The 13,546-nt window shown below is 39.1% G+C and overlaps 1 protein-coding gene across 2 annotated transcripts; it reads right to left on the bottom strand.

The window, feature by feature from the left end:
* Positions 1-2,395: 2,395 nt before the first annotated feature.
* Positions 2,396-12,995, bottom strand: LOC142380370 (RNA-binding protein, mRNA-processing factor 2a). 2 transcript variants are annotated; one of them, XM_075466181.1, is made up of 8 exons: positions 12,539-12,995; positions 10,317-10,394; positions 8,873-8,911; positions 8,652-8,714; positions 7,525-7,675; positions 6,364-6,527; positions 4,642-4,714; positions 2,396-3,535 (listed from the first exon to the last, which is right to left on the bottom strand). In XM_075466181.1, the coding sequence occupies exons 1-7, from the start codon at positions 12,794-12,796 to the stop codon at positions 4,649-4,651; spliced, it is 819 nt and encodes a 272-aa protein (XP_075322296.1). In that variant the 5' UTR covers positions 12,797-12,995; the 3' UTR covers positions 2,396-3,535; positions 4,642-4,648. The 2 variants fall into 2 exon arrangements, with proteins under 2 accessions (XP_075322296.1, XP_075322306.1); XM_075466191.1 differs by having other exon boundaries at positions 6,379-6,527; positions 12,539-12,992.
* Between the last annotated feature and the right edge of the window lie 551 nt (positions 12,996-13,546).

Genomic DNA, 13,546 nt, shown 5'->3' on the forward strand with positions numbered 1-13,546 from the left:
TGATTCCACTGTGTGAGATTTGAGTGGGGTGAATGACTCTTTGAAACTCTCCCCACGATGTACACCTCCCTGGAGGATGCAGATCGAGTCACAGGAAGCCGAACTGCTCAGTGAATGTGGATCTTGATCTTCCACACAGGAACACTGCTGCTGCTTAAAACTATTAGATCTATAATAGTTCACATTGGATCACAGATATCAAAGAATGAAATATGGTACATGTTTTAAAAATAATCTAATTCCATTGCTGGTGACAATGGGATTTTCTTTCACAGGAAAAGGATGTTTGGATTCAAAGGCTGATGGAGGATATGCTGAGATCCCAGATCAAGGAAATGTGGCTTTTTTCAAAGTTAAAGAAAATTATACTGAGGGAGTACATATAGATGTAAAGAATAGGTGAACAGCGGGGGAAAAAAGAACTGACTGTTTTGATCTTCAGCTTCAAGAATTGACTAAAAGCTGTGTGAGAATGTAATCAGTGGTAGTAGCAGTTACTTATTTGAATTTAAAGACTGAATCAGATGGAAATTATTTGCTTTATGAGGGTAAATTAGGTCAGCTGAATTTGTTCACTGAGGACAAGGAATAATAGAAATGTGACACGTGAAAAATATCAAATTACTGCAGCGATAAACAGTTTGGTTTTGGCCCCATTTTAAACAGACAATGCATACCATGATGCAAATCAATAGTAAACTAGAACGTTTAGAATCGTGTGCAACAAAACTATGAAAGAGAACTTTTTTTTTTTTTAATGTACAAGGCAGGAAAAATAACATGGGTCATCTGAAATGGAGTCGTGCTGTTTTTTTATGACTTGTATTAATAGAAACCCTCATTCCCACGAGGGGTCAGCTTGCTCTCCAGCTGCTTCGTAACTTCTCGTGTAGATGTTTGGCCAGTAGAGGGCAACAAAGTCCTGCATTGATGAAAAATGATCACTTCTCCATGAACATTGCCGCTTTATTTCCAGCCGTTTTTCAAAACTTCCATCAAAGGGGAATAATTAAAAGACTGTTGGTGAGGGGGGAAAAAAGGGAAAAACTACTCAAAGTATTTTATGGTTTACAATCTCTACATTTGGTATGCTTATGTACACTTGAAATATGAGAAAGTGAAACAAATTCCACTATCTTTCTCTGAAATATATGGTAAACCAATGATAATTACAAACATATGCACGATGCTTCTGTTATTTATTTTCACACATCAAATCTTTCTCTGAATATTAGGATCATGAGCCCTTTTTCTAGAGACAAATTAGACCATTTAATGATTTGATGACATAAAAACAGTCGTCATGACAGACTTTGCTTAAATTTTTTTTTTCTTTTTCTAAGAGGTAGAATTTAAACAAAATGAAATGTATAATTCTGTTAAAATGCTGATCACTGCCATCTTGGAAGATTCCCTTTTATGCCAAACCATTATTGGAATAAAATAAAACACTTCTTCATAGACGGAGCAGTTTATGTTTAGCTTTTATCAGATTGGCATGCTACATGTTTCTGCAGATGGGGGAAAAAAAAAAAATTCACTGCCTTCCAATCGGCAGCATCCTTATCTTCACGCTTTGTATTGATTTCATGTCAATCCAAATATTCTGTGTGAAAGTGATGTTATATGACCCTTTTTCCATGAAGGGCAAATGGCTGATTCTTGAGACCATTTGCTTCTACTGAGCCATCAGCTTGGGTTTTCAGCTCATTTTCATTTGATTTCTTTATCCTACAAAAACACTTTGTGTCCAGTTTGTTTTTTAAGCAGAGGGATACCTTAAAATGTCTAGATTTGTCCAACTATTTAAAAAAAAAAATAAAAAAAAATAAAAATAAAAAAAAACTCCTAGATGAGCAAATCATTCATTTTGAGAAACAGGACACTAACAGATTGACACGAGTTTGTCATGCAAATATTAGTCTTTTCCTCCCCAAATCTTTATACTCAGTGGCCAAAGGAAGAAATGACAGATTTCAAACCAAAATACTTTGATTTTTATGCTTTATCTTTGTTGCAGATTACCTCTAAAGTCCTAGGCTAATTATGGAGAGAAGATAAAATTGCCACTGATGAAGACATGAATATTGCATCAACTGATGTTGAATGCAACATCTGATACAACACAATCCAGTTTATACCATAATCTAATTACTACAATATGGACAAATGTTTGCAGTTGACCACCAGTATTGTCACCACTTCAGTTAAGCAGCTGGTTAAATTGAGAAGTCTCTTATGAGCCCCTGGAGGATAAGTCATGGTTGGTTGAGCAGAGCATCTTACCAGCTCAAGAGGGCAGAGTGTGGAGGTCAGCTCTACATGATGCAAACAGACACTAATGCAGTGGTGCATTACAAATGAAAAGTTGGTATGAATTATTAATGCCAACATCTGATGTTCAGACTTTAATTCTTTGAGTTAGAATACAAAGCATTCAAATTTTACTGGCTGCCGATGTGCTGGAGCAATAAATGACCAACAGAAGGATGCATTCACTTCTTTTATTCATAAGATGGGATTATTTTCTTCTTTTAACATCTTATGCACAGCAGATACAAAGACAAACATGTTCTAAACCACAAACTAAATTCCTCCACCAGTCTAATCCTGCCTCCCATTTCAAAATGGCCCCTCAACAAAGCAACCCTTGACGTTTGTAGTCCAGTTTCACATTCTGAAAGATTGTTTTACAGCAATCTCATTTTAGCAGAATGGCACAAGCCACTTTCGGAATACTTCCACTTTTTTGACAGATACCCACATCCCCTTTAAACAAATTGCACTTTTGCTTTAAAACTACTTCAACAGGATTATAGGATCAAAAATTAACACCAAAAACACAAAAGACGACTAAACATCCAACTTATAGAGGTTCATTATTTAGTTGCACAAAAATGCATAAATATACATTACGCAAAAAAGTACAAAAATTTGTACTTTCCTTCGCTCAAATAATGACAGACACTGATATGATCATGAGGCCTGGGATTGTCTGAACATAGGGATGCATTCACAAGGTCCATGCAAGATAAGCCATTTACACAACAGCCTAGCTTTCACAGAGGTAAGACCAAGGTTCTACAGGAAAAAACAAAACATTTCGCTGTCTAGGCCAAGAGGCAACACAAACACTAAGAAAATTAGGATACACAGAAATCTGTGTTCTAAATTCATGCCAAAAAGACTTTAACATGCAATGACTTAACTCTTCTAAACCCCCCAGGAGCAGCGGTAACCCGTGGAAGGACTAGCTTAACAACAGTAACTTCGATGCGTCAATTTTCCTCAGCAGTTATAATCCATGTAATTTTAATAAGTTTTGCATTGTTTTATTTGTTTAAGTGCTCATGGTACCGCCATTGTCGACAGCAAGATGGTTTCAACTCTGACTCCCCCCAAAGACAATCGGGAGGAGATATAAATACTGTTTGTTTATAATAAAGCACATTTGTCCATTAAATAAACCTGATTAAATTAATGAAGAGCTTGGCAAACCTCACTTCAGCTGGATAAAGGTGTGGTTTCCAGAGACCTGAAGAGAACGGGGAAAAAATGAGAATTCATTAAAACATACCAGTAAATCATTCATCTTAAACCACAGTAGGAACTTCAGGATAAGGCTGGTCTCATTTTATTCATGTTCACATACAGTATGACAGAGTCAAAGCCAAACGATTCTTTAAAGAGGGCTCTTTAAAAAAAAAAAATTCATTTTGTAAAACTGCTGGACATTTGGTATTTAAACAAACATTACTCAAAGGTAAACAGTGCATTTGTTGGGGGACTACTTACAGCTGCGGAATAACATTTGAAGTGTAAGAATATTTACAGCAGTACAGGTCTGTTAAGCTAAGCCGTTTTGCATAAATTCTGGAGAATAAGGTCTGGACTGTCCACAGTTGTCCATTCATACATGTACTCTATAGACGTGTTTTCCAAACTGAAAATACCAAAGGAAAAAAACAAAACACTAGAATGCACAGGATGAGGAATATTCAAATTTATGCTGTAAAAATAAGGGCAGCAATTTTGTGTACAGTTGATTGTGAAGGAGGCTGCTGACTTATCCATGATTATCACTTTTTGCGTTGATATTAATATAACCTGCATTTTAAAACCCACAACTGAACTGACCGTACTCTAAAGTTGGATCATTTTGTGTCACATCCCTCCACTGCTGACCAAAAATGATAAACAGTCACACCGTTGGTACAAATCAACATCATCCCTCCTGCTGCTGTAAATACTCTTGTGCAACAAATGGGGATTCATTACGATGAAAATGGTGAGCTGGCATCAAATAAGTTAAAAATAAATAAAAAGGTGTCCAGTTGTTTTAGAAAATCTTACAATAAAATATACACATGTATATTCATAGCCTTTTTGAAATATTTATATTAAGTGACAAACAGATTATTCCTATTGACAAAATAGAATATTTCCAGCTCTGTCCTTAAATGCCCAATCAGCTTGGGCATTTCCACTCACGTTCCTCAGTTTTCAGTTAAACATTGTCAAACATCGTCACTACTGCTGCTTTCAACTCGCATGACGTCAGGTTAGTAGAAGATTGAGAAATGGGGTTTAGCACATCTTAAAAAAAAAAAAAAAAAAACTGTTTGACCAGAGGTTACTCACTAAATATCTAACAAAACTGCCGTGACTTCCATCCTGGCTGGGAAGTCTCAGAGGGAGTAGGGTACCAGCGCATCTAAAGAAACACAAACATAGTCATATTCACCAGACCAAAACCATGTTTCAGAGCTTCACTCCTTAGTTCTGCAGATTGCAGCCAATAATACTCTGACATGCTTTTACAGGCAGGTTTAGGAGGACTAGCCTTTTAAGTTCTGGTTACTGAAGCCATGGGAATGTGGGTCATGTAGCTGCTCATTGAGGACAATTGTCTTCAAGTAATTAACAGGCATGGAAACATGGAGTTGAACCTGTGGAAATGTTTAACACACAGAGTCATGGCTGGTTTACTTGCACCTTTCCATACCTTTGACTCACTGACAGGCTACAACAGCACAGTTAAATGGTTTCATATATCCATGCTGTTATCAGTTGTTGGAGATATTTGGAGCCCTTATATTTGCTGCGTCACAGAAGGCTGAGAGACAGTGGATGAGCATTTATGGAGCTTTCATCAGAATGCAATTACACACCCCGTCCCCCCCTTATGTGGCTACCCACTCAGCTTATGTTCCAACAGGAAAGTGGACAGTAAGTTGGCACCTCCAGAAAAGGCCATCAGGTCTGACAATTTCTCCAAGCAAATACTTTACATTCCTTAGCCTCTTGTGTCGGGCAAAATGGCCAATGGAGTAACTGCCCACTTTGTAGTGCAGCACTCCCCTGCACTCTTACATTGGAGGAGGAAGTTAGCTGACAATGAACTTTAAATGACCCAACAAGAGAAATATTTTCCATTGTTACTAAAAGTCCTGCCGACTCCCTTGCACTTAGCTGCACTATTTAGGGTGCAGTTAGCTTATAATGTAAACTGTGTGCAACCATTTCTGCCACATTTTTAAATGATGAAATTATCAGCCATAATGATATTTTGCAAACCAGATATAAAAGAGGAAAGGTGTTTAACATCTCAGAAGAGTTCTACCACAATCTAAAGCAAATTGAAATCTTGTATATTAAGGCTCAAGTTTAAATTTTGATTAAAAAAAATTAAATTACTTTAGTTCATGTTTCAGATCAAATCATAGCCAAACAAACATCAAATACCCGTTTTACCCTCCCGCACACCAAAACAGACGCTCAGAGCTCCATTAAAGGTAAAAACGTTGCCTCTTTGTGCCTGAACTGCCAGACAAAAACCACAGAAAGGAATTTAAGTGCACGGCATTTTTACTCTAATCTATATCCACAAACAAAAATCTCCCTGCTGATGGCAGAGCGCGAGTCGAGACATTTTCCATTCCAAAATGACGGATTACTACAACATAACTCATGGTTTTAACTTCCACTCAGCTATCGGTTTAAATTAAGACTGGGTGCAAGCTGAGCAGCCAACAACAACTCATGGACTTGATACTTGGGTTTAGTAATATCTTTAAGCTGTTATTGTAATACCTCGGAGGACCACTGGGATTGGTTTAAGAATCAGAACCTGTACAGTTTACACTGCAATGTTGCATGTTAATGGTTCAATTATAGGATCGCACATTCTTAAATTAACTATTCTTAGCTGTGATGGACAAACTCAGTAAATTCATTACTCATTAGTCTCATACCAAAGTGTAGGTTCATTTTTGTGTCTATAAAGGCTGCCTGTAATGTCAGGATACATTCAAGGAAAAAAAAAAACAAAAAAAAAACAAAAAAAAAAAAACACACACACACCGGTTGGTCCCTCACCTGGGCGTGGAGGGCTGCAGCAGCGGCAGCGGCCGCCGGGTAGGTGAAGGCTGCGTGAGGGAGGCCTGGGGTCAGTTCTGTGGCATACAGAGGATAAGGAGTCCAGGCATCCGGTGACGCTGGAATCAGCGCTGCCCCTGTCAGATCATCTGGAGAAGTACAGGGTTGGGGATAAACCAAAAGCTGACTGTTCCTTCTTTGTTCATACTATACAGGCTTGCATCATGTAAACCATCAATGCAGAGGCTATTTTTTTCTAAAGTGTGTACTAAATAATATGCAGCAAAAAGGTTTGATGTCCTTTTAATTATTATTTATCTATTTCTTTCTTTTTTTAAACCAGATTGATTACAGACGTGCAAGCTTCACTGGAATTATAGTTTGTACTGCAACTAAAAAGAATATAAATAGAAACAGTCAGACCAGATTTGGCTTTGAATTAGTCTGGGAGATGAGCCGAGACCGTTAACCCTTACTGTAAATTGACCCTCATTTTATGGATGTCAACTGACTGTACTGTCAAGGCTAAAATGTAAGGACCTCCAATATGCAGCTCCTTTGAAATCTGGTGGACTTGACTTTACAACCTGGAAAACTTCATTCTTTTTTATGTAATTAGAAGCATGGAACATCTAAACAGCATCTTCAAAGCCCACGAAAAGTAAATAAGAGAAAAATGTCATGAAATATGGTGTCATTTCTAGTTTCCTCAACTGCACTTTCTAAGCCAGCTACAGTAGTTCCATCTTAGGGCTTTATGCCACACCATGCTAGTAAATTAACCAGGTAAAAATCTGGTCTGAATGAAGCTCACTATTGCCGTCAACCACCACCTGTCTGAACCCAATAAATCAAACAGATGTTTAGGCAAAGAGAGTAGAGACCCCACCACTGACTAAATCCTGCAAAAGTAGAATTTCCCAGCTGGATAGAAGCAAAGTGGCTGTCTAAAGAATCAAGATGACACATGCATGTGGAGGTGAGTTAGTTCTTAATTTGTTAGAAACAGTTTCGAATCCTCGCCTGTTTTGCCTTAAATACCACAATATCTTAAGATTTCAGAAAGGGCAACAAGGGCCGCTGAGCACTGGCATTGCCAAGGTGAGAGTGGATGAGAGCCTAGAGTGGTGCAGCCGTAAAACTTACATGGGTCCCGTGCAATGAAGTGTGCTCCTAGAGCAGGGTGGATATTTGTGGGGTTCGGTGTGGCCATCAGCTTACTCTTTGCCATCTTCGTGTTGGCTTTAGCAAACTCTAAGCGCAGGGTCTGGGGACTTTCAGGGTCAAAACGGATACCCTGGGGGGAGAGATGGAGGAGGGGGGGGACATAGTATTGTAAGGGAGGCAAGCTGAGTTTGAGGGGCTGTAGCTTAGTAGTCTCACATGGCCCCCTTTCCTAGAGCAGTGCCTTAATACTCAGGATGCATCCTTCAGGTTGTCCTTGGGCCACACCAGTGGGATGGTACAGCACACCATGCCCACCTGACAGCCATCACTTAACTAGAGACGGGCAGACCGAAGGATACATTTCTGAAATATTTCAACATGCTTGCATCTCTTTTTCCTCATGAAAAAATAAAAATCAAGAGCACAGGCGACTGGAGAACAAGTTCAACCTTTGCATGAGCCAAGAGGAGAGGGAGACTAGGAAAAGGGCCGATGGCGAGGCTGAGTGTCATTTCTTTTAGGTGGTTTAACCCTGCTTGTGTTCTTGTGCCCTAAGCGTTGTGCCCACATGCAGGTGAGTAGTATTTTGGTGTATGTTTCTGTGTGTGACTGCTGGTGTGTCTAAGAGGTGATGCTCATAAGGAAGGCTAGGCTATGAGAGAGAAGTGTTAGATACTGCCAATGTGGGCTACTGGGTGACAAAAATAAGAGGTTACACTACTGAAGATGTGTCCAAATAACACTACAAATGTGGCTATCAAACAAGTATTACATTAAAGCAGTGATATGCAAAATGAAGAAAGCTATATCAGACTAATAAGGATGTGTATCAAGGTCAAAGTAAACTACCGTAAGGCTACGGGATTCTGGCCTCTTTCCAAAAATGGCCCTGCCATTGAATTGTAAGAGACAAAATGGGTTGGCTTTGAGAATTATAATAGGAAAGACTTTTTCTTTTAAATAAAGACCCAATCATTTTTGTGGGTTTAAAACACAGGTTAGAAGAAATTTAACAATTAAAAGATAAAAAAAAAAAATAAATAAGGGATGGGGAAATTGTAAAGGTGGCAGAGGAATTAAATTCATAAAATCAAGTTAATGCTTACATTTAGTGCATTTTTTGCAGCTTCAGCTCCAGTGCGACTGTCAAAGGTTACAAACCCGACAGGCTGGAAAACAGAAGGGAAGAAATGTATTGTGAAAGACAGATGAGGCTTCAACTTATCACAAAAAAGAAAATTGCAGTCAAAACAATCCAGCTACAAAAATAAACAACATTGCCTGGAGACTTAATATAGCTTTAAAGCACTGATGGAAGTCACCTCACCTGTTTTGATGTTAACTTAATCAGTGACCCTTCATAACCCTGTGGGGAAGAAAGATAGCCAATTATCCACCCTGGAGTCACATGCAGGAAGTCGGGCATGAACGCCTCACAATATGAGGAGAAATCTACTTGCGTGCACCTTCACTGAGCTCGGTTGCAGGCCATCTTAGACCCGTCCGATAGGGTTGTGCTTAACATTCGTTAATGTAAAATAGGCAGCATGCATGTTTCCAACAAATGCAACTTTCTACAACTACAGATGAGATAGTGAAATCTATTCAAAGCCAAACACAAGATCATGTTTAGTTTAATGGGGCAAACGCACATTATCAGGAGTGAAAGAGCTTTGCTGGTTTAAGTATAGATTAAGCATGACTTTCAAATAAAGTCACTTGGTTTAAACAAAGTTTAAAAGGGCACTAAGGATGGTTAAAGCATGAACAAACTCTTGAGAAATGAGGGGGAATTTTGCCCGACCAGGCAACTGAACGAGGGGATCTCTTGATCCCGATTTACAGTCATGGAAAATTAAACAACTTTCACTGCCTAATAAATCCTTGGCAACAATCCAAACCAGATTTAGCTTCAGCAATTCAGAGTAGGAAAACTAGAAAGAATAGTGTGAATATGGCAATATTTCTTTTTACAAGATTTGATAAAGGACAAAAGTCTTTATTTAGATGTGGATGAATAAAAATCCAGGGAATCAGATTAAAATTATCTGACAAACTAGGCTGTGTTTGCCTATTCTATAATCAGAAGGATAAGCATAAAAAACTCACTTTAAATACAGCTGTTTCACAATGTACAAATGTGAGGAGAGGAAATAAAATTTCCCTACATGGTGGGTTAGCTGGGTCATGGAGAGGATTGGTTGGCCAATTGCTAGAGCTACTCATTTACACATTCCACAAGACCATCCATGTGTGAGGGATACCACTTCCAATTTGGTTAGTTAGGACAAGGGTGGGAGGGGTGTTTATGGAACTTAAGTCCAGGAAAGAAAACAGCAATGGATGAACAATGATGTGGCCTCATTTCCATATACGCAAATGTGTGGACTTCCATTAATAGTGGGCTTAAACTTTGTACAAAAAAGGAACACAGACCTTCTGGAAGCAAAGCATTAGGTGTTATGGGCATCATTATTACTGCGCCATAGAAAATAAAAAGAATCAAAGTAGAATTACCAGCACATTGGTTGATAGCATATTTTAGTACTTTAATAAAGTTTAAACTCTAAAAAGGTCTACATATATGCTCAGATAATCCTTTTAGAAGCACTTTCCATGACGCTTTTCCAGCACAGCAGCTACGATTGATTTTCAAGAAGGGAGACAATCAACTTTATTCAATTTACACACACCAAAAAGACTCACTGGGCTGTACAACCACACATCACCACATTTCCAGAACGGCCTTAGAAAGACATGCTGTAACTTGCCTTGAAAGGTCTAAAGAGCAGGTAAAGTTCCCGTGGTTTGATATCAACTGGGAGGCCACTGACAAACAGTGTTCGTACCTGCAAACGAGGAAAAAAAAAATGCTTTTAGTCATGGTGTTGGTACCCGTCGGTGCTCAAACACAGATGTGTACATACTTAGAAAAACATCAAAAAAGGGAAATAAGTTGAACACATTTCTGAAAGTTTAAAGAAAAAAAAAAAAAAAAAAGAGGGGGAAAAAACCCAGCATGATATGCATCTGCTGGATGTATGAATTGACCTTCAAACATTGTGACTGTCCAATTAGTAAGACATTTCCAAACATTAATGAAAAAAGGCTGAGGGGAAAAAAAAAAATAAATAAAAATAAAAGTAAAGCTGATGCTGATCAACATAATTTCAAGTGTTGTTGAAGACTTCATCAGCCCTGACCTCCAAATTTGCCAGAAACTAAACAATTGCTTCATAATCCCCCCACCAACCAGTAATGAATAAACAGCAGATTTAAGAAAACTCATTGGAAATGTTTTTCCTGTTATCTTTTGTAAACCTTCATACTCATCGAGTGACCTCATCTGGGTCCAGACTCCTAGATTGGAATCAAATGCTTGAAACAGACCAAATTTAATTTAAAAGAACAATTCAATATTTGCTCAATTGAGAGATCATAGATTTACCTGTGAAACCCGATTAAAAACATCAGGCTACATTTGTGTAATATGCTGCCATTTCTTTAACATGGTATGTGCTAAACTGTAGACCTTCAGGGAAATTCCTGAATCACCATCAAGGATCCGGGGACCTGCCTTGATCAGACATTCAGAGTCTGCAGTCCAGTGTGGCCGAGGGAATAAACGATGTAGTGCGAGGCCCATTAGTTCCCAGCTGGTGGGGAGGCCCTCAGTACAATGGAACTGCTAGAGGAACAGCACTGGACAACAGTGCTCAGCGTGACACCATTTCCTTCCTCTGACCCATGGCCCAACCCCGTCAGCTCTCCGGCATTTTTCAGGTGCTGCACAGCAGCAATTCTCAACCCTTTGCAAGTCAACATATACAGCAACCGAGAGCCAGCCCAGCTGGATACGAACTCAGTGGAGATGTTCAAATGTATCCTTCGGCTTGTCATCGACTGAGCGGCTCCAAGAGCTCAAAGCCGTGTATAATTGAAAGAAAAAATAAATAAAATAATTTATACGTCTGACGTACACATCTAGGTTATCCTTTTGGAAACCATTCGAAATATAAAATGACTGACATCTTGACATTTTAAGAGACATTAAGGGGAATTCCCCCTTAATTACAGGAATGAGGGGAAAATATTTAAAGCAAATTAAGCAAAGAGAAGTCAAGTGGCCAGAGAAGGCTTTGTCATAAGACAATGGGAACAAAAGAGGACCAGCAAAAAGGCCCAGTGCCTCTCCATAAGGAGTCATTACAGAGGAAATGTAGCCGGCCACACGGGAGTGGCGGCTGTAAAGGCTTTGTCATCTCGCTAGTTTAATAATTCTGGTGGACTTAAAAGTCATTTGTTTAGCTACTTAAAGAAACATTTTAATATACAATTTAGAAGAAAAAAAAAAAAACATGTAAGAAATGTTAACATTTTTAGGTTAAGCTGAAGGGTGAGAGATGCAACAATCTGCAGTGATGTTTCCATGGTGTTTATTAAAGTAGAACATGGGAAAATATACATATATTTTATTAAAAGTTACAAGCTGACGAGCATAATTAAGGAAATTTCACAATCCACACAATAAGCTGATTTTTTATTATTAATTATGTTTTTATTTCTAAACCTGCCAATTTCCTCAAAGCTGCTTAATTCAAATGGGATTTAAAAGTGGACATCTTAATTCAACAATAGATACTTAAATAAAGAAACCGGTTTCTTTAAAAGAAAAAAAAACTACTATACGCTTCTGCAAGGTTCAGGAATACAAAAAAAAAAGTAAACCTTTAGGGGACATTCCTACAATAGCCTCCTGCCTGTGTAAAAACGTTGACTTTGAGAGACTCCACAGGAGGTGCCAGAATGTCCGTTTCACCTTAAATTTAAACACTTCTGGATCAAGACCGCAGAAAGGAATGAAAGACGTTAAAAAAAAAAAAGAAAGAGTCAACCTAGAAATATAACTTTTATGCGTCTGAAAGTGCGGCCGGAAGCACGGAACAGGTCAGAGTCCTGCGCAGCACAGAATGAAAACTTTAGCCAAACTCACCTCTTCCTCGATAGAGACGTTGTTATTCGGCTCTGCGTCAGCTTTGAGACTCATGTTGACGGTCGCTTCGGCTGCTGCTGCGCAAAGTATTAGGTTTTTCCTCGTCGAGTGGTATTTCCCCCAAGTGCGACTGAAGCTGCAGTGAAAGTCCTGGTGGCGTTTGAACTTGAGGAGAGAAGATGTGCCGAGGTGAGGTCGTGCAGGCGAGGTATCCGAAGATAGTTTCTTAGTCGAAGTATTACAACGAGAGAGAATCATTCATAAAAGGGAGGAAAAATCAAAGAAAAGAAATACAGACGCGCTAAACTAAAGGTGAGAAGGTGGATTTGTGCTCCGTGTGTGAGGGTGAGAGAAGGGGGGAAAGAAGTGTGCGTAAAAACCAGAAAGCCTCTGCGTTCACATCAATGCCCTCAGCTGTGGGACTGTGCGGAGGAAGAACAAGTAAACTTTTTCTCATTGGAGCGCGTCTCTCCCTCTCCTCCAGTCCGTGAGTGCCCCCCCACCACCACCCGTTCTCCTCCCCCGCCCGCTTTTCAATTAGGTCATCAATTATGTTGGAGTCTGCTGTGAGCCGTAATCAAGCAGCAGATCCGCCTCAGCTGTTGCAGGAGGACCCGGCCCCTTCGCCGCTACATCACCGTTTCTATGGAACCCGCAGAGCCAATGGTGACTGACCACACGACCCTCAACTTTATCTGACAATCTGATTGTTTTAAATATTGTTGTTGTAATTAAAATGTTGTGTGTGTTTTTTTTTTAATATACCTCGGCCTGCTCCACATCGAAACGACTGAAAGAAAAGATACTCATTCAGGCTTACAGTGAATATTTTAGCAACGAGTATAATTTTATGCTGGATTTTAGATAATTGCTGCTAAGTCAGCTCATTCTCCAACCCTTTTTTTTTTTAAAGCTTGTCCATTATTTCTAATCTTTTACGCCTGACTTTTACGATCACGCACAGTCCTGAGGTTACTTGTATTTTATATCATATTACTCATTCCTCTT

This window comes from Odontesthes bonariensis, chromosome 1, assembly GCF_027942865.1.
Source record: "Odontesthes bonariensis isolate fOdoBon6 chromosome 1, fOdoBon6.hap1, whole genome shotgun sequence".
Classification (NCBI taxonomy): Eukaryota; Metazoa; Chordata; class Actinopteri; order Atheriniformes; family Atherinopsidae; genus Odontesthes; species Odontesthes bonariensis.